Source organism: Drosophila simulans, chromosome 2R (assembly GCF_016746395.2).
Source record: "Drosophila simulans strain w501 chromosome 2R, Prin_Dsim_3.1, whole genome shotgun sequence".
NCBI classification, from domain to species: Eukaryota; Metazoa; Arthropoda; class Insecta; order Diptera; family Drosophilidae; genus Drosophila; species Drosophila simulans.
Window position 1 is genome coordinate 4,171,401 of NC_052521.2, and position 20,509 is coordinate 4,191,909.

Consider the following 20,509-nt stretch of genomic DNA (forward strand, 5'->3'; position numbering starts at 1 on the left):
TATTCGTCTTACCCAGACTCCTGGAGCGACAGAAACGTATAGTGCGCATCGTCTGGGCCATCATGTGCATCTTCTCAAAGTTCACCAGGCCGTCCAGACTGGTCTTGTTGCCCTCGTGGGCGAAGGTCATGTCCTTAAGCAGGAGCGGCATGAAGGGAATCAGCGGCGGCTGCAGCTTGCCCACGAACACTCGGTACGCCCTGTGGTTGCGACTGGGGTCGATCAAGGCCTCGAACTCCTGGAAGATCTTCCTAAACTTCGACGGAATCTTCTCCCATGTCTGTTGCAGCCTGGACACCGCCATGTTGGACAGACCCATGACCACAGCGAAGAAGGCGTTCAGGTTCTGGTACTCCTTGCAGCTGTAATGAGATGAAAGAGTTTACTACTCTGTCTTAGGCTGGAAAGGATGTTCCTCTAAACCTAAAAGTTGTGTTAGTGCAATAGGGATATGTATTAAAAACTTCATTAATACAATGGTACTAATTTATAGGTGGTCTAGATCTATAGTAGTTAAGATCATGGTTTTTGTTCTTCAAAATATATGTTTCCAAAGCAATATACTTCAATTTTAAAATAAGTTCATGGTAGCTCACATATCAGCCTAATTTCTATTACTTACTATGCGGCCAGCTTGATGAACTTTCGGACCAGACCGACGCGTTTGCTCAGACTGGGAGTGGACACCAGTTCGGTGACAATCCAGTACTGCACCTCGTTGAATCGGCGCAGGAACACATCCAAGTTGGCAGTGATCTGCGGGTGGAAGTGTGAAATTCATTAAACATATGGCCCTCTAGCTTTGGGCCATCTTTAATAAGTTCGAGTGGCAAAACTCTTGGCTAACTCAATTTGCAAACAGATGACAAATGGCTGCATTTTGCGGTCAGCGCCTGGCAGGATAATTACCCAAACGAGACTTCTGAGACTTTTCGGCAAAGTTTGCCTTCCTACCTTGCCAAAGTGATGCCGCCCGAAGGTGTGGTAGAGCAATTCGTATTCATGGACGGCCCAGAAGAGGTCCCACTCGAACAGGGTGATGTGGTAGGCCAGCTCCTTGGTGCTCAGTATCTCCAGGTCGATGTCCACGCCCTCGGTGGGGCACTCTTGCTCCTGCAGCTGGGTCTGCGGAATGAGCAAGGATAACAAATGGTCATCCAACATACAAGTTGGTCGGCGCTTACCAGGGCATCTAGGTGGTCCTTGACGGAGACGAACAGGCGACCGTTGAGCGACAGGCCCGTGGGTATGCTGACATCGTTGTCCTTGAACACGGACCGCTCCCCGTTAGACTTCACCTCGACGAGGACGAGATCTTCGGGACCCCGGTTCAGCTGCAGCTTGTCGGCGGCACACGCTTTGATGAGCTCCGCCGTGGTGTGCATGGGGAATCGCAGGGTGCAGTAGGTGTGGTCGGCGCAGTAGACGCGGAAGATGACTTAAAAAGCAGAGTGGAGTTTACAATAAGTGATACCAGTGTATTTAATCACTAATGAATGGACACCTACTATCATCATCTGGTCGGATGACCGTCTTTGAAGGCGTCGCATTGCCACTGAAGAGACAGATGGGCTGGCCGTTGGGAGGGAGCTTCCACTTCTGGCCGGCGTTCTGGTTGCGGTCCTCCTGGTAGCGCGCCATCTGGGTGAGCACGTTGTGCACTATGCTGGTCTCCTCGTTCAGGTCGGGATCGGCCTCCACCTCGGCGGCGAGGTCCTCGATAAAGTCGCACACGCTGGGCTCCTCGAAGGCCGCGTGGCGTACGGCCATGACCCACTTTTGCATGAACTGGATCACGCGCTTCTTAAAGTTGATTATGTACTCCCGATCCTCGGGCGTTTGGGCGTCCTCATGGGCATCGCAGTGGAAGGTGCACGGCGGTCAAGGCGGAAACCAATTTCTTTTGGGATTGTGAATCGGATTAAGAATGGGATTCGTTGGGTCCTGAAAATCTGTCCGGCGCAACTTCTTGCGCGCTACCTTACCGGGTCAGTCGGTCCCAAAGTAGGTTTCCCGTCTTGGGAATCTGGTTATTGATTTCTGTCCCGCATTCCTGCTAACCTTATTGCTTCGCCCTGCCTGCTTATTAAACTCATCACGTATTTCGATGCAGATTGTGAGATTAGTTTCAGGCATCATTGACCAGAGTTCTCCCCCCACTGCCCACGGTCCTCGGCCAACCATCCACCATCTACCTTCATCCCCACTGAAGCACCCCGAAAATGCTGACCCAAGTCATCATTGTGGCTTTGTTTCGACTGAAGTTGGAAGCGGAAGTGTTGCTTGTTAGCATTTTCTGCTACACTCGAGCCCAAAAGCCACCCGAAAGTCCGGGCGACCGCACCCACTCCCGCTGGTCGGGATTGGGGTCATGTGTGGAGGCTTGCGTGCTGGCGGCACTTAAACTGTCGCTGTGGAAATGTTTTGAATTCCCACCCAGGAAAACGTGACTCGGGCGCGAGATGGACGGCATGAAGAGTGCGTTTCTGCAGTTTAAGTGCAGCCTGACTGTCGAGGACCTAGCTAAACGGACCTTGGAAACACTAGGCTTCCTACATGGGGATTTAAAGAGCTTCAAGGCGAGGATTAAGCTCTGGGACGTGGCTGGAATTGAAAGGGGGAAAGACTAAAGGGCTTAGGGAATTTTTCGGTGATTTTTGTTGTTTTAAAAAGGATATTAATTGGCCAATTCATCAACCAGCTGAACGACGGGCATGAATACGATGTGTGTGAGCAGGAAGTCGTCCAAGAAGGGATCCATTCCACCCACGGACTGGCCCAGTCGCGTCTCCAGCAGGTGCTCCAGCATCTTGGCCGGAGTGCCCGACATCACCGTATATCTGTGGGGTAGGATATTCAAATACATGTAGATTTTAAGACAAAAAGGCCAGGTATCTGGGTATAGAAGTTAAGTGCTGCTTTAACTAAGGGTGGTAAATGGAATGTATTTCCCTGATCCGAAGATGGCAGAAGGGAGAAACAAAGCTTACATTCCGTCACAGAGCCGTAACCCATCAAATCAAACTCCAACTTCCAATTAAATTTGAAGGCACATTAAAAATTGATTAGACACTCACTTAAATGCCGAATGCTGTCCACGTTGCTTAGCCACGCGCTCGAGCACTAAAACATCCTTGCCGTGCTCCTGCAATCTCAGGGTGTTGGCCTCCACATCGCGCAGTATCCGGTTGAAGTGTTCCTTGTCCACGCGCAGCAAGTGGCAATTGTTCTCCTTCAGTACGATGGTAGCAGCTCTGCGGGAAGAAGGTCGGGGAATTAGATGTCTCAAGGATCTGCCTATGGGATGGATGTGTTTCGAGGAACGTTTGAGCAGCGGTCTCGTGACTTAGTCCTGGGTAGCCACACATTCATATGGGGAAAACGCGTAAATAGCCATAAATGCGAGGCAGCCCTCATGCACTTGACGGTATGTCGACCCCCGCAGAGTTGGAAATATTTTAAATTGGATTTCAGCGGCAGATGCACATGCAGTTGGCAAATAAACTCAATTGATATATGCGGAATTATTGCCTGTATGCTGATACGAGCGACGTGGATGGCAGCGCGATTTATTATATTTGTTGAAGGCAAACAAGCTCTTTGACTATTTTAATTAACACAAAAGCCGAGTGGGAGCTTAAACTAGTTATCCTTTCATTGGGGCATTAAAAACGGAAGTGCACGCACACGGACTAATAAGCCTGCAGACAAACGGATCCTGGCAGTTGGACTTCCTCTGCTCAGCTCCCCACCCGTGGAAACAATGGCAACGAATTCCATTCTTTGGCAACTCTTTGATAGTTTCTGCCTTTGCCATCCGCTCAAGCGTCGGCTGGCGAAATGGCTTACAAATTGGACGGGGGCCTTGGCCGATACTTTGTTTCAATTTGAATTGTTTGCCTTAAAATCGCACACAATGCCGCTTGTTATCTGTCGCTGTTGCGGAGGAGCTTGTGGCCAGTTATCTCGACCGTTGCACCGAGTGGACTTGTTCAGCCCATTGTGGCTATGCGGCCATTGTCGAGTCCGTTGTGCTGTCAGCCCACCAGGAGGAGGAGGTGGGGACCACAGAAGGGTTTCTCAAAACTTTTGGTCGGAGAGACGGACCAGCCAGTTAACAATTGCTCAATGGAATCGCCGCAATTGGTGCGTCATCACTCACCTGGGTGCGTCGTTTATCAAGGCCAGTTTCCCGAAATCATCCCCAGTCTTCAGAGTGGCAACTGTTCCCTTGCCGTGTATCACAACGTCCACCGATCCCTTGAGTAAGATGTACCAGGAGCGTCCTTCGTCGCCTTGATTGAATACTGTTAATGGGTTAAGAGTGTTAAGGGATAAGACTCGTTGTTAGTACTTATAGCTGCGTCAATGTGGGCGGGATGACCCATTATTGAGCCATAATTAGCCGGGGCTTAATTAAAAAGTTTCCCAACTTCTCCCTTCCCTTCCCATCCCATCCCTCCCTTTCTCCGCTTTGGAAAATCACAACTCCGCCGCCTGGGAGCTATTAATCCTGCGGCCGGATACTCACATATTGTTCCCGCCTGAGCATGAGCCTCGAACACGAAAATCGACGAGAGCTCCCGCTTTATGCTGGTCGACAAGTGGGAGAGTGCGGCGATGTGGACCAGTTCCTCGAAGACCAGCTCCAGCTCCTCCGATGTCCGTTCGTGCGAACTGCGAATTAAGGAATATAAGAAATGAAGGGATCTTAATCGATTTTACAGGTGCGAATTTATTATTCGGACGCAGTGCAATGTCCTTCTTAAGCTTTTGAGCATCGAACCCAACTTATGGCATTAACAGACTCATACCTATACTAATATTAAAATATTTTAATAGTTTATTATTTTTTCATTACTCTGTCAGTTCAATTTCCTTGAAGTAACTTTGTAGTAAGTTTTAACTAACTAAAATTGTAATAACTTTCTTGTATACGACAATTGTCAGTATGAGAATCTATCGTTGCTAACGACTTAATTTGTATCAATTGGTTTCCCGCTTTGTTTTAATAGTTCCGACGTCTGTGTGCGGAAGTAATAATGCACCACAAGTAAATTACTCATATTGCAAACGTCCGTGGGAAACGACGTAAATAACTCATTGAAATATATTCCACGGTTTTCATTACTTTGATAAGAAAGTCTATACTACAAATCCTTTATTTTTGTACCCAGTAAAGCCGGCGTACTTACGGTTTGCGCAATATCATACGCAGTGTGGCGTCCGGTCCGCGTTGGAAGAGTGCGCTCAGCGCCTCGCGGATGTGCTCGTTGGCCGCTCCGAGGTCCTCCGCCTGGGGCACGCCCGCTGCTGCCGTACCGCCCTCCTCGTCGAGGCGAAAGCGGTATAGGAAGCACTTGTCCTTGAAGGGCTGCTCCTTGTTGACTGCGGAAGTGCACCGATTAGGGAATGGAGTGCGTGGAGTCGGGTGGAACTTACCGTGTGCGAGTACTCCTTCCTCGAGGAGCGCCTGCCACATGCCAGCCGCCTGGGCGCGGGTGTGGACGATGGGCGAGAGATTGACCAGCCAGTCGACGAGCTCGGTGCCGGGGGCGCACTTGCGGATTAGCTTGCCAGAGACCTATTCAGGTGGCACGATTAGCATCCCAATGATGACACCTCCCACTCCCGCACTCCGGGCACACTCACCTTGCGATCCTTCAGACAGCTCGAGTTGTCGGCGACGAGTAGTGTGCGTAGGGCCCAGCCCATGCGGTTCATAGCAGGACTCGGCGTCTGGAAATGTCAAACTCTTTCAACTTCCGTTCTCGAAAGTCCTGAGCGAGTGTCAAAGGCAGAGGAAGTGTCCCGAAAGGAGACCCTTCCCCGCGCACCCACTCATGGAAACCACATAAATATTTTGTAATTCCCCTGACGGCCTCTGGAGCAGCAAATTAACTCATTTGTCGTCGTCAATGTCAGGACATTACATTTGTGTTATTTATGCGCGTTCCACGGTGGGACTCCGCTGGTTTCTTTGTGCCCTTGGCTCTTACCTCGGTGATGGGCAGCGCTGGGTTCGGGTGGTCGGGGCTGAGGGGTCGCTTCGTGGGCGATGTGGCTGCGGCTGTTGCTTGTACACTTGGTCCAAAACCTGAGGAGGCAGCCATGGTTCAAGTTAGTCGGTTAAGTTACTTTAATGTTATGTTCAATAGCTCAGCGCAGTCAGTTTCAAAATGATGCGAATACCGCATTTATGAAAGTTCTCAAAGCGAATTATCGTATTAATGGTATGTTGAGCATGACGCCAGTACGAAATATGTATTTCAAATAATAACAAAAGCAGATACTCTCGCACCATTAATCACCGAGTGCACTCGTAGTGTTAGTCATGCGAAAACTTTGTAATAGACTTAATTGGATCTTTTGTCTACATACCGTTCTTCAACTTGCAGTTGGTGAATATGTCATTCATTAACTCCTTGTTTTTCTGCAATGGAAAGCGTAAATAGCCATTAGTATTGGGTATGTCAGCCTGGTTGCTCTGCAATTCCAATTACGTTGCTCATTTCAAATGCCGTCGACTGCGGACGCGTCATCTGCCCACGCTCCAGCTGCCTACGCCACTTGACGGCGGCGGAAGTGGCGCCAGCTGTGGCCTTGGTGGCCTTGGAGGCCCCGAATGTGGCCCCCACCTGGTCCTCCCCGCCGCTGTGGCGTCGGTAGCGGAGCAGAAGGACGCCGGGACTACGCTCACTGCCGGCCACAATCTGCGTGGACCAGCGCTGCCTGCCGGCTGCCATGTGGGGAAACCTCTGGCTTCACTTTCACTTGGGAGCGGAGTTCAAGCTCGCAGGTAATTGCTGGCAAACGCTTCTCCAGGTACTGATAGCGTCAGGAGGCGACAATCACACGAACGCCGCGGCTCGCTGTTTGCAATTACTTATCAGGCACAAGGGTTGCCAAAGCCCCTACATTGTTCACGATTCAAACAACATATTTAACCCAAGAGGGGATAACACCCTAGGAACCTTAAAGGTCTTATAAAAACTTTTTAATTAGGAAACTTAAAAAACTTTTAAAGTTTCCCCTAGCTCACAAAATTAATACTTTTTCAATACTTTTTCATATTTAACAAAGTAGGGATAGATAAATTAGATAAATATATAATATATAGGTACCACATTTTCCATATTTATTTGTGTTTATCTTACAACACAAAAATTTTAGTATGAGCAAAGTTACATGGGAAGGGGTATTTTATTTTATGTTAGTTGCTTTGTCCGAATGTCCGCTTGTCTGTATAGACCTATTTCTCTATAGGTAATTTTAAATGATAATGGGATATGAATGTCGTTCAGCTGGTCTAAAAGACCAATTACTTAAAATCTTATTTTAAAATGTCATATTAACGTAGGTGTCTTCTTTAAAAGGTTGCAAATTTTGCAAAAGTATATGGTATGTACTAGACTTTTTCGAGTTTTAACGGTATCTGACAGTCGAGGCGTTCCCTTCTGTCCATTAATTAAACATGAAAGTCAAATGTTGTACTCTCGCTTTTTTCGATTTCCCGCACTTAACGAGACTCATTAGCTTGAAATGGGTTAAAATCGAAGCCAAGACGCCTGGCAACACTTCGTGTTCCGCCCATCGATAAGCGACTTACGCTGCGTTGGCGTCGCCGTCGAAGCTAATTAAACTCGCTTGCTTATCAAACGCACGCCGAAATGAGTGCCACCCACTGGGTGGTGAAGGGCTTTCTAGGGGCTCAGGAGAGTTCCAGATTTCGAGGGTTCGAGGGGTGGAGAGCCTTCGCCTTGAAAGGCGGACGCGGTAATGGAACCGTGATGTTTCCTGGTGATTTGGCAATTGGAGGAAACTTTACATTGGCCTTGACAGATTAACGGTGTGCGAGGTTTCATTAATATGTATCATATTGAGCAAACTGAACAAACTATTCTATATAGGGAAAATCAGCGAAAGATCCTTATCATGCCAATGTTGTGATTGGTGAAACCTAGCGAAGTGTTTTGCTTAACTAAATTTTAGTTGTTACCACTATACGAGTTTAAAGTTATTTGAACTGGAGTAAATGTTTCTTATCAGTCAAAATGCAAACAAGTTTTTATGAGGCTTGGTACATTGTCATTTTTAAGTGTTTTCGGTGATAAAATTGTTATTCTCGTTACTTGCAGAGCAAAAGGGTGAACTATGTTGGTTAGAAAGTAAGGAAAAGAAAAGAAACAAATGTAAATTTACTAATAATTATCTAACTGCAACTGGTTTAAAACCACTAAACACACTATCTTTCTTATTATTTTTGCTTAGCATTGAATTAAGCTCGGCTTAAAGAGTTTCAGTTTTCAAGGGAAAGAAGGCGAAAATACTTTGTTATTATTAAATTATTAAGACGATGGCCCATTTATTTCTTTCCACTTCCGCAACGCAGTAGAGAAAATCACAAGGCTTTTGAGCAAGCAAGCGAATGCTTTCCTGGCAGACATTTAGGTTTATACTTTCCGTTCAATGGAACAAGGAATCCGAGCCAGCTGCACTAGTAGAAGGAATTCCTTGTTTCTTTCCGGCAACTTAACCAAAGGGAAATAACACTGCAGAGTGCTGCAGGACTTTCGAGAAAATCCCAAGGATTTGCCAGGAGTGTGTTCATTGAGCAGTGCTCGAAACATTGATGAAATTTAAATTGATCGACGCAGCATGCACGTTGATGACCCAAGTGGGTTGGTGTCCCTCCTCGCCACAGGCTTTCAAATCCTTTGGAGATCCAGCCCCTCCTCCTCGTGCAACTGGCTCCCTTGCGGGTTCACATGTGCAACTTGTGTTTGTGCATAAATAAATAACCCCGTGACCATGGACATGCAACTGTGCATGCCACGAGGCTCTCAATGGAGTCGGCTGCAATATTTATGGCCCGGTTATTACGCAGACCACATGTTTGGCAATGCCGTGGTTGCGACGGCGGGCAGAACATAAAACACGCCCGAAATTAAATGCAAATATTTGGCAAGCAAGTGGCATTGAATCGCATCAATCGCATTGAGTGTGAAAGTAGCACATTCGGCAGCAATTTACTGCAAGTGGCAAGTGTAATTTCCACCATTGATGCAACTTCTGCATCCGACCTGGGCACAAATCGGAACCGACCACTTGCATTTTTCCAATCCCAATCCCTATCGCAATAGCAATCGCTATACCGATGCCAATTCCAATCCGAGTGGATTGCTTGTCCGGAATAATTGGCAGCCATTGAATGTTAAGTGGCTCTAGTAGCTAGTTGGACTGGTATTTGGATTTGGGCCCCGGGCTTCGGTGAAATGAGACTGGTAATTAACCCGAAATTCCCTTTCCCTTTTCACCCGCCACATGCGACTACAATGGCTTTCAAAGACATTTTCAATTTGGCCCGCACGAGCAAATATTTGCGCACAAATCAAATGCTCGACTATGCTGCAAAGTGGGCGGGACGAGCCAAGGATGACAAGTTCCATGAACTCAATGGCTTATATCCTTGCGCTCTTGCGAATATTCCTCTTATTCCCCTTCAATTTGCCCCCTGATTTTATCGCATTTACGCAGTGCCACTCGCAGTGGCAAAACGCCCCCAGTTCGCATTTTTATGGTCTTGCATCCACAGCATCCACAGCATCCGCCATCGACTTTCACTTCATTGTTGCACACTGCGTATACGTGACATGTGGTGGCCCTGCTGTCGCAGCTACTTTGTTATCGTTCAGTTCAGTTCAGTTCAGCTCAGCTCAGCTCAACTGGGGCTGCCTCTTGGGTAAGCCAATGCTGGCATAATGTTGCAAAATACTATTCGCCCCGAATTGGGGCTTGCTCTCGCTCCTGCTCCTGCTCATCCTACTAACCAATAAGGTAAACAGACGACCCTCACTAATTCTGGTTGCTCGCCTGTGTGCCGGGCTCATACCTTTTGTGGCTGCCGCAGGAGATGACTTGGGGCTCCTGGCTGAATGGCATTGTTAGTGGGGTTTCTGAGTACAACACACACACATTTCACATTGGGATTTGCATTCGGACACTGGCAGAAAGAAGGTGTCGAGTAGTTGGGGATACTCGTGGCATCAGGTCCTCAAAGCGATGCATTTTGTGCTTGGCTGCCATTTTAGGGTTGCGGTTTATTTCTAGAGTATTTCCAGCTTCCATTTCGCTCAGTGCACATTTTGCCGATTGTGTGGCCCTCTCAAATATTTACATTTTGGCATATGTAAGCCATGTTGTGGTTGACTGTAGTCAAAAAGATGCTTAACCACATTCCAGCCTTGTGGCATGCCAAATGCAAATATAATTCATTTTCCGTTCAAAGGCATTTCCATGGAAATTAGGCCAATCGAACCAATCCGAATAACCAGCTCGGCTCACCAGCAAGCCTTTCCAATTAATTATCCAGTCCCCAGAGTCCTGTCAATCCAGCCAAGTGCTCGGGAACATGCGACGCGGATACAATGATGCATTGCAATGATAAGCTAAGCCCGCCATTACCTTCTAATGCCATTCTCCATATACTCGTAAGTATAAGGCGATAAAAGAACTACTTAGCCCACGGGAGAACTTGGCTTAATGCCCCACTCTGTGGCAAAGCCAGAGCACTTAACAAGGCCAAGGGCCCAAATTATGCTGGGGATTCCTTGGGAGATATGTCCTCGGGCCCAGGCATCATTAAATGTTAATTGAAATTTTAATTAAATATTTTCCACAATGACGAAGGCATACCGCAAATAGTCGAGGCATTCGAATCTCAAATTTCTGCATATCATTTTGGCAACTCATTAAAAGAACAGAAGAGCGCGGAACAGACGGATTGATTCCTTTGACTGAAGTGGAATGTGCAGGAACAGGGACGAAAATCGATTTGCGTAACTTGCTGCCCCAAACTTACCTCCCAGATGAGTCGAAAGTCCTGCTGCTCCACCCGCAGCAGCTCGCAGGTGGTCTTCGTCACTACGGTGCTGTCCCGCGGCAAGTCGTGCAGTACGGACTCCCCGAATGTGGCACCCACGCCCAGGTTGCACAGGGTAACTGCGCTCTGCAAATAAATAAGGGCAGAATATAAAGTTAGACAGCGCTCAGGTTGGACTTAAAGTATGCTAGTTTCTGTTGGAAAGGGCTTAAATAATAGTTTACCTAAGGGGAAGAGAAGCAACCGACACTTGCAGCCCAGTTTAGACATTCGAGCAAAGTAGCCACGTTTCTCCCTAGTCATTTCTAGCTCAAATTAAGAACTTTTATTAGCAAACACCTCTTGAATCATTTTATTTTAGTATAATCTACCCTTTTTGTATACTTAATACTTTTATCAACTGAATGATTCCACAACCCAGCTTATTGTAAGAAAAATATAACTCAGTCATGGTCCAGTGAGGGTATCCGCAAGCCGGAGTTCAAGGAAGCCCACCTAGATACATCTCTGCAGATTAAGCACTCTGTGGTGGCTTGGCTGCTCCAGTCTTGGGCTTGTCTTTCGCTGGCGTCTTACACAATTAACGCAAATGGCCGCAATTTGCTCGTGGTGGCAGGGACAAACATTTGCTTAAAACTCTGTAATCGCTTCATTGTCGCATTTCCCGCAAAACCGCGGGCACTGAAGCACCACAGCGCCCAAATGCAAGCCGGGAAATGGGGCCGAGGAGGAAGTGCAGCCCACTTCACTCGGATGCCTTGGATGTAACGAACGCGGATTGGAGCTGTCTAACCGCAACATTGCAATGACATTTTCAATTACCCAGCCGCGTTTGCATCGGACTGTTTGTTTTCCCACCAGAGACTTCTCGGAGTTCTGGGCCACACTGCTTGATGCTTGCCACTTGAAGGCCCGAGGGCTTCGCAGACCCAATTCGACGGAGAATCCGAGAACACGGGAATCTTGGCCCTGCCGTGTAATTGGCTTAGGAAGACTTGCGAGCGACCGCAGAAATTGTTAAACTCGCATTAGCCGACACATGTGTGCACAGTTATTACGGCGCACGGAGACCATAAAATACACTTTAATTAATTCCCGGTCTGTGTAATTAGACACAAAGCTGCTGCTGTGGCACCTTTCTTTTGGCCAACTTCGCAAGTCTCACTCGCTTTTCTGCTGATTTATTGCGGCTTTTGTTTTTTGACAAGCGTCAAAAAGAGTCTGCCACGCCCCTTCCCGCGTACAAGCTGAATTTGATTGCTTTCTAATTTATTGCAGCATTAAAAGTTGACCCACAGACGGGAGAGAGAGATGGCGGATGGGAGCAGAAAGAGACGGCTATGTACGAGCAGAAAGAGACGGAGCGGCAGTGAAAAGCGGCCAACAGACCGAATTTTGTCAACCAGCATTTCCCTTTCGCAATTTCCTCGAGCCGGCGAGAACTGAATTGAATTTACGCCCAAACAATAATATTTGGAAAGCTGCCCAGCTTTGTGTGTTTGCCAGTTGGGAAAAGGCTCTGTGGGCGTTTGCCTTAGCTTAATTTTATTTAACGTGCTGAAGATTGAGTTTAATATAACAAGCTTAAAACAACTCTATATTCATTGTAGCGTATATTTTTGCAGTTATCAAGGAGGGACTGGACAATAGAAGGATGTGTAATATGAACTTTTGTGAAATCCACACTGACTTCAGTCGATTTGAAATTGTTTATTGAGTGGGGAGTTTTGAATCGTTTCCAATTTTATTTTAATTCATAGTTCTTGGGTACATATTAAAAGCACATCTCTGCATTGCAGAAGCCAGAAAAACGTTAACATCGTTACCCTCCTGCCACCGATTTCTCATGTGTGTCAATGCCACGATAACTTTGGTCACGGGGTTTAAATGCTGTTTTCGAACTATTTGGGTTCGCAACCTAACTTGATTGCTTTTTTAAACTAAAAGCGCAAAACAAGAGGTTATGTTCTGGTTAAAGTTGGAGGTCGAAATAACGGAACTGCCATCAGAATGTTTTCATAACCTACTTTTTTGGATTTGTCTATCGATATTTCAATCGAACCCTGAGATTGTTATACTACGTGATAACCAATTCGATAATAATAATATAATACGAACATATTCTCCAAACTGAGAAAATTTCCAAACCATTTGGCTTTAATTAAGCTTGCCAGAACCTATAACATTAAGGAAACAAACCAAACTTATTTATAAATTTGTATGTTCTATATAGCCTGCTTTTTCTAAAATAATGGCTGAATTACAATGATGAACGGATATCTCTTATGGGTCCGGATTACACTTTCCCAAGGATTCTCGACTCACACCTTAGGTGGTGTCAAGGGCTGTGATAATAAAACGTTTCAGAAACACGGCTATCGCTGTGGGGGAAATACGGTTATTGCCAGCTTATATCTACGGATGATATGGAGTCAGAAACACGGTTATTGCCCGCTGCTATCAACGGATGGGATGGCTGTATCTGTATGCTGTATCTATCTGTATCTATGTTATAGCCATGTGAGAGCACGTACATCTTTCTCGTTTCGTGTTCGCCACTCGATCTTTACATAAATGCGGGGTTGCAATGCAATGTTTTACCTTTGCATAATGTCGCGTTGATTGCTCCACGTTATACGTACAACTGCGACGAAATAGCATTTTCCCTCCTTGTCTCTCGCGCCGCCCTCTCGCTCACTCACTCACTCACGCCGCCACTGGAATTCAGTTTGTGGATTTCGGACACTCGGCCAGTTGTGTGCATATTCAAATTGCGCTGAGCGACATTTGAAAATATGAGCAGCCCACAAAAACTACGAAAAATGCAACACGTTACCCGGATTAAATGGAATTGTTGATGGGTTTGCTTGGTCCGTTGGCCGCTGCTGCTGTTTCTGATTACAGGTTGTGGACGTGAGCTCACAATAGCGACCTCCCACTAACTAGGCTAAAAGCAAGCACGCGCTGCCGAAAATATGGCCAGCATTCCGGACCCACATGCTCCACAGCTGCCATTGATAAACGACGCGGACGCGTGTCACTTCGGGCCTCAATTAGGCGCTCTTTTAGCCAGCTTCCCAGCCAGTTTCAGTTTCAGATTCAGATTCAGCACTCGAGACCCGACTCCAGTTTTACCAACCGCGCGGCGACGACTCGCAAAGCGAACTGAAATCGATGTAGCCGCCAACTGAGCAGCGGCTGGATGTCAGCGGAACCGGCAGAGACTCAGTTGCATGTGGCCGGCTCTTTGTGCAACGCGATGTTGCAAGTTGCTCGAGTGTGGCCAACAGCAACACCTGCAACATCAGCAGCAAGCTAGTACAGACGGCTAAATTGGAACGCTCTGTGCGATGACAGGTCAATTGACCATATGTTGTGTCACATAACTGACTGCCAAATATTAGCTATCAGAAAAGGAATCCGGAAATGGGGGTGATTTATGTAACAGGTCGGAACTTCGAATGAACTATTAAAGGAGTTCAAAAATGAATGAACTTTAGTTTCATTAGATGTTTGAAGCCTGCAAGTAGGCAAACTAAAAAGATTGAGATAGAGATATGATTGCCCGCGAGGGCATTTAAAATTCGGTGCGCAACAGTGGGGCAGTGCCTCACATGCCGATACGGTGGCATGGCAGCCTTTGGTGACGCTTGCTGCATGCAATTAATCCGCGCAAGAGTTTCGGGCGCAGACCGTGGCCATGTCCATGGGCATATCCATGTCGGCGGACATGCGCGTATCCATGCCCACAGCTAAGGCAATAGCGATAGCGATAGTGGCGGTGAAACCTAAGCCCTGTCCCTGGCCATGCCACATGCACCCACGGCATTGTTTTTGGCCAAATGTCCAGTATCCCACGTCCAAGTCGACTTTTTGTTCAGTGGCGCGCTTGACAAACTTTTTACGCACATATGAGCACGCTTCCGTCCGTCGCAGTTGCAACTGCTGCCGCTGCTGCTGTTGCAGCAACATTTGATGCCGCTGCAGTTGGTCTCGCATTGCAGCACTCGTTCCAATTCAGTTGGGCAAACAAGGATGTGGACTTAACTCTGGGCGATGGCGATGCGAGCGACTTGCTTTGGTGGTGCTCGGGTTAATGGAATTTCAGATGAGATGCTGCTGGTTGGGAATTGAAAGTTTTCGGGCCAAACAACCTTAAAGTTGCGGCTTTAAACAGTCGAAATGTTTTGTGGCTTGGGTTGAACAACCTTGACACTTTTATTTCAGTTATGCTTTATCTTTATGTCGGGGGTTTTGCACTTGTTTTTTGTTTAGCCGCACTTGTTTCTTGCGGGCTAGTAATTAAATTTAGTTCGCCTCCCTCCCACGGCGAAGGTAGGGCCAAGTGCCAGACCAAGTCAAAGATTGCTCGAAATGCTCACAAAAAACCGAGCGTTGGATGCTCAGGCAGCGTGTATCCGCCAGATACAAGTACCACATATTTCATTCACAAAAACTATTTGCTTTCGGCATTCGCGCCGTTTGAATAAATCACTGACTGCGTTGTTTGTCTAATTAATTATGATAATTAGGTCATCAGTTATTAATTGGAAAATATTCACTTGTTTGTGGTTTTTAATCCGGCCATAGGTTCATAGAACGTGTCTATTACCCGATGATGTGCTAGTGCCAATAAGAGAGTATATAATTAGTTTTATCAAACTACATTTTGTGTTCCCATAACCGTTAGATTCACGCCCATTACACCGCACAATTTACACGCCCCCGATTTTCCCAGCTTTAGGCACTTGCCTCAATTTCCACGCGTTGCATGCGCCGCTGACGTTAGGTAAACATTTCCCTACCAGCATAATTAAAAGAAGATGGGATAATTTTAATCCGAAGGGGCATAAAATACACTTTAAATGACTGTTCCAATTTACGCGTGACAAGCCAGCCGAAAAAGTAGAATATAGATAAAAATGTATTTAAAGTTTGAAATTTATGCATACATATATACAAGAAATTTTCAATTGATTAAATTCTCGAATTGATTCGTTGTTTGCCTTCAACTTCAATAAGTTCGATAGTACTCACATTGCTAAATATAAATTATTCTTCAAAATGAACTAGAGAGACTGCTTAGCATCATTGACCGGAAACTTAAATCACTCAATCGTACACCAAACGAATAAAGTTCTGGAAATGAAAACAGTTTCCAGCTAAAATAAGAAATAAACAACTACGTTTGCCATTGAGAATCATAACTTTTCCTGAATAAAACAAAAGTCAAGTTCTGACAACTATAGTTCTTGTTCATACTAACAAGCCCAAACGATTTAGCCATGCCCGCCTTGATGTTCGTCTGTCCGTTATGTCCGTATGTCCGTATGTACGTATGTACGTATCTCCGTATATCCGTATGTCCGTATGTCCGTATGTCCGTATGTCCGTATGTCCTTATGTCCGTATGTCCGTATGTCCGTATGTCCGTATGTCCTTATGTCCTTATGTCCATTTGTCCGTCCGTTCGTATGAAAGTCGAGATCTCGGGATCCATAAAAGCTAGAAAGTTGAGACTTGACAAAAGGTATCTAATAATCGCTGCACTCAAGTATGGTTATATCTTGTTTTTAAATTTAATAATTCAGCTACTTTATATGATATCACAAAAAATATCTATGATAAGTGGGCGAACTCAAAAGCGACTAAGCCGTAAAAATTTCTCATATCTGGATGTCTGGCGGAGGCATTGACATTTGCGAAATGTTCGACGTGGTAGAGTCATTATTTCTCTTCTACAGACAAACATACTGTTTAATCAGGTAGGGCTTACCTCAATTAGCCGACTCGTGTTGCATGCTTCAGCACCATATTTTAATTTGGGGTTTTCGCTGCCACGGTTGAGCAACCTAACGAGTGTGGCATGAGGTATGCAAAACATTAGAGCGTCTGGGAATAGTAATTATTTTCGCTCAGCTATACAGAGGAAAGTCATTGACTCTAACAACATTATGACTAGTCAGGTGGCGATTCGCGTGGCACGTTGCAACTTAAGCCGAATGCAATTTATGAACCTGCAAATCTGATGGGAACAACGTTTGCCTGAATGGAAGTCAATTAAATCCTCTAAACTGTGAACATAAGTGATTATCACAGGCCAATAAGTTAATATGGCTGTTTAGGTTAACAAACAATATGTATGGTCAACAACGAATTGAGTTTAATAAATGAACAGTCTTAAATGTACATCACTTTCGCGTTCGATCCTAAGCTATATACATGGGAACGACGAAGATGGAGCTTAGACTCGCTCCACCCGCAAGTAGATGCCCCCAACGGTGCCCAAAATTATAGACAGGGGACTATACTGCAGTGGGATCTCTGTCTTGTCGCAGACGGATACCCTGAACCGGCTGATGATCTGAGCCAGACCGACGCGGGCCTGCATTTGTCCAAACCGCATCCCGATGCAGTTCCGCGGCCCGTCGCCGAAGGGCAGCCACTCCACGGACTCCCGGGCGGCCACTTTCTCCGGCGAGAAGCGGTCCGGATCGAAGGTCTCCGGATTTGGATAAAGATCCTCGTCGCGGTGGTAAGCACACGCGGGGATTAGGATCTGGGTGCCCTTCTCAATCACAAGCTTTTCATGGCCCGGCACCACGTAGTCATTGAGGGCCTTCCGTTCAAGGTGGGGCACCAGGGTGTAGAGCCTCAGGGTTTCTGAAGAGCGACATTGGGTGGAACCAGTTAGAATCCCTCTTGGGGTTGCGCTTCAGACTGAACACATACCTGAGATGACCTGGTTCAAGTAGGTCATGGCCTTGATGGATTCGTAGGTTAGCTGCCCCTCGTGTTCCTCCAGCACAGTTTGGATCTCGTTGCGCAGCCTGTCCTGGATGTCCTGATTCTGGGCCAACTCATAGAGGCAGTAACTCATTGTCGAGGATGAGGTCTCAAAGCCGGCCACATAGAAGACGAACACCTGGGCGGCCAGTTCGCCGATGTCCATGCCCTCGATCACCTCACCGTTGTCCAGGGTGACGCGTCCCTTTTGCTTCAGCTCGATCAGCAGGTTCATGAAGTCGTTCCTCTTGAAGTTCTCCCGCTCCCTGAGGGCAATCGTGTCGTTGACCAGGCGCATGAAGAACTGGTGCACGTCCTCGGGCATCATGCGCATTCTCAGCCTGCGGGCCAACTTGGGAAAGCTGAACATGAACATGGTGAGCAGTTTCCCGTGGCGCATCTCGGTGAACACCTTCTGTCCCATGGTGCGGAAATCACTGACAGGGGTGCGCAGCGTGTTGCACTCAATGCCGAAGGCACAGGTGCCAATCACATCGGTGGTGAACCTGGCCATCAGCTCCTTGATCTCGAGCACAGCTCCGTTCTGGGTGGCGGGCACCTGCTCCGTGATCACCTTGACGAACTCCTCGGACACCTTGATCACCGTCGGGAACATGAACTTCATCTTGCCCGAGGTGAACGTGGGCGTCAGGCGCTGGCGCATGTCCTTCCACTTCTTTCCGTCCAGGTTGAACAGGTGCTGCGTGAGCGGATCGTCTCGGCCGTTGTGGAACTGGCCGCGATCGGCGAAGTTGGAGAAGTCCTTGATCAGGATGTTCTTGGCCAGCTGGGTGTCCACGATGAGGGCCGCCGGCTTGTGCAGGAAGTAAAAGCCCACGAAGGGGTAGCCGCTCTTCCGGTACTTGTTGTAGTAGTCGTAGAAGAAGTCGTGCATCACCCGGTACTTCCGGAACCCGACCATGTTGCCATACAGTGGGTGCGGAGCATCGTGGGGCACTCCGCGGCGATTCCAGTAGTTGAAGTTGCGGTGGTACAAGTAGGCCAAAAGCGAGGAGATCGCGATTAGCAGGTATATTAGAACAAACATTTTGCGTAGCTCCTCCCGATTCGCATTCGTCGTGCTCGAACTACGACGATTTACTGATCACCACAAAGTGTTCGGGCACTTTTTATAAGGTTCCCCTGCGACGCACAGGCACGACAGCATATGAGCTTGCCAGCTTAATATTTCTATCACCATGACTCGGCAACTTTTTAGTTGGTAGTCATGATTACAGACTCTGCGATAATAGCCAGGCACTTTTCAAACCGATTTAAGAGCACTTTCAAAGAGATACACTCACACGCTTCACTGTACTAATGCTCGCGGATCAAAATATAAACAAATGATAACGAGATTGTTGTTAAACAAACCGGTTGGTGCTCCTGCTCACTCATTTATAAACTCGACAGGTGCCAGAAGTAAAGGTAGCATTAAAAGGTAAGTACCCATCGATATGCGGAAAATTTTGTAGCAATAAAAAACAACATGAAACTGGCATTCAAAGTAGATTCAAATATACAGGACGATCCCACTTGTAACTAAAGGTAAAGGTGTTGAGGTAATGGGTATCTGATAGTCGAGAGTTCCATCTAGTAGGTAATCATGTATCAGTATCAGCCTTCTTTGCTTTTTATGAGAGATTTAAGATTTGACATTAGAGATATTCTCTTGAAGTTCTACTGTTGTATTGCAAGATTACAAGATTGTTATTAAACAAGCTGGTTAATGATCATTTAAGTGAATTGTATTCAATATTTATTAGAAAACAGCAAATATAATTAAATGCGTTTTTAAGTCTTGGGAATCGGAGCGGCCAAAATCGCATGAAATTGTTAATGACATTATTGCCCGTAGATAAATGCAGACATGTATATACACATTTAAAATATCACCCATTATTTTAGTAATTGGCACCCTCTACAACGTTAATTTTTGGTGTTCCACGGTGATAACACGAATGAATTGGCTGGGAGAACCAATAACTCTTTCTAAGAGATAGTTAAACGTTCTCTTGACGCTTCACTGTACGAGTGGATCAAAATATAAACAGTAGATAACGTGATTGTTGTTGAACTGGTCGCGGTTGGTTTTAAACATTATAATCGCATCGGGTTTTATTGCTCATTAGGAAACAACGCATCAACTGGCTGTAAAATTATATTTAGCATGTACATATGTAGTTAAAATTTATTCATTCGAAAGCAATGTCGGGTAGTTAAATCTACATGCCACACCAACATTAAAAATGGCAACCAAACTTGGTTTGTCGGCTTATCTGTAAATTTTTAACTTTCACAAATCGTTGGTAATTTAACTTATTGGCCTAACAGCAAATTAAAGGTGAATTTTTCTAGCTGTCTTGTAAAATCAACATCAACAGACATATCAACATTTTTATACCCGTTACTCGGAGAGTTAAAGGGTATACTTGATTCGTTGAAAAGTATGTAACAGACAGAAGGAAGCGTTTCCGACCATATTAAGTATATATGTATATTCTTGATCAGGGTCAAAAGCCGAGTCGAACTGGCCATGTCCGTCTGTTCGTCAGTCCGTTTGAACGCCTTAATCTTAGGAACCATAAAAGCTAGAATGTTGAGACTAAGCAGCTTCCAGAAGCATCGCAAGATTGTTTACCCACACGCCCACACTTTTTAAAAATGTTATGATATGTTTTGATTTTTTTTATTAGTCTTGTAAGTTTCTATTGATTTGAAAAATACTTTTTTCCGCGTCCACTCTAACGCCCAGAAACCGCCCAAAACTGCCACGCCCACACTTTTGAAAAATGTTTTGATTTTTCTTCGTTTTTATGTTTGTTTTGCTAATTTCTATCG

General features: G+C 46.2%; 2 protein-coding genes across 5 annotated transcripts in view; both read right to left on the reverse strand.

The window, feature by feature from the left end:
• Positions 1-20,509, reverse strand: part of LOC6733267 (rap guanine nucleotide exchange factor 4) — a 40,137-nt gene that overhangs the window by 3,080 nt on the left and 16,548 nt on the right. For 2 of the 4 annotated variants that reach the window (XM_016167423.3, XM_016167424.3), the window contains 15 exons: positions 10,862-11,008; positions 6,382-6,433; positions 6,000-6,097; positions 5,653-5,739; positions 5,443-5,584; positions 5,196-5,388; positions 4,532-4,677; positions 4,163-4,307; positions 3,078-3,254; positions 2,679-2,840; positions 1,509-1,870; positions 1,185-1,438; positions 955-1,125; positions 623-756; positions 13-362 (listed from right to left, as the gene is read on the reverse strand). In XM_016167423.3, the coding sequence (XP_016026159.1) occupies positions 13-362; positions 623-756; positions 955-1,125; positions 1,185-1,438; positions 1,509-1,870; positions 2,679-2,840; positions 3,078-3,254; positions 4,163-4,307; positions 4,532-4,677; positions 5,196-5,388; positions 5,443-5,584; positions 5,653-5,739; positions 6,000-6,097; positions 6,382-6,433; positions 10,862-11,008 (2,620 nt within the window). Of the gene's footprint in view, positions 1-12; positions 363-622; positions 757-954; positions 1,126-1,184; positions 1,439-1,508; positions 1,871-2,678; positions 2,841-3,077; positions 3,255-4,162; positions 4,308-4,531; positions 4,678-5,195; positions 5,389-5,442; positions 5,585-5,652; positions 5,740-5,999; positions 6,098-6,381; positions 6,434-6,503; positions 6,810-10,861; positions 11,009-13,483; positions 13,720-20,509 lie in introns of those variants that run through there. The other 2 variants (XM_016167425.3, XM_044922590.1) reach the window with 2 other exon arrangements.
• On the reverse strand, positions 10,862-18,807 carry LOC6733269 (cytochrome P450 6a2). Its single transcript, XM_002080296.3, has 3 exons — positions 17,615-18,807; positions 13,719-17,545; positions 10,862-11,008 (listed from the first exon to the last, which is right to left on the reverse strand). Exons 1-2 carry the CDS (start codon positions 18,714-18,716, stop codon positions 17,127-17,129), a joined length of 1,521 nt encoding a protein of 506 aa, XP_002080332.1. The 5' UTR covers positions 18,717-18,807; the 3' UTR covers positions 10,862-11,008; positions 13,719-17,126.

Bases quoted from the DNA above. Each gene is read 5' to 3' on its own strand.
- LOC6733269 (XM_002080296.3), bottom strand. From the start codon at position 18,716: ATGTTTGTTCTAATATACCTGCTAATCGCGATCTCCTCGCTTTTGGCC. The intron at 17,546-17,614 runs GTATGTGTTCAG...GTCGCTCTTCAG, and splicing joins CTTGAACCAGGTCATCTCAG to AAACCCTGAGGCTCTACACC.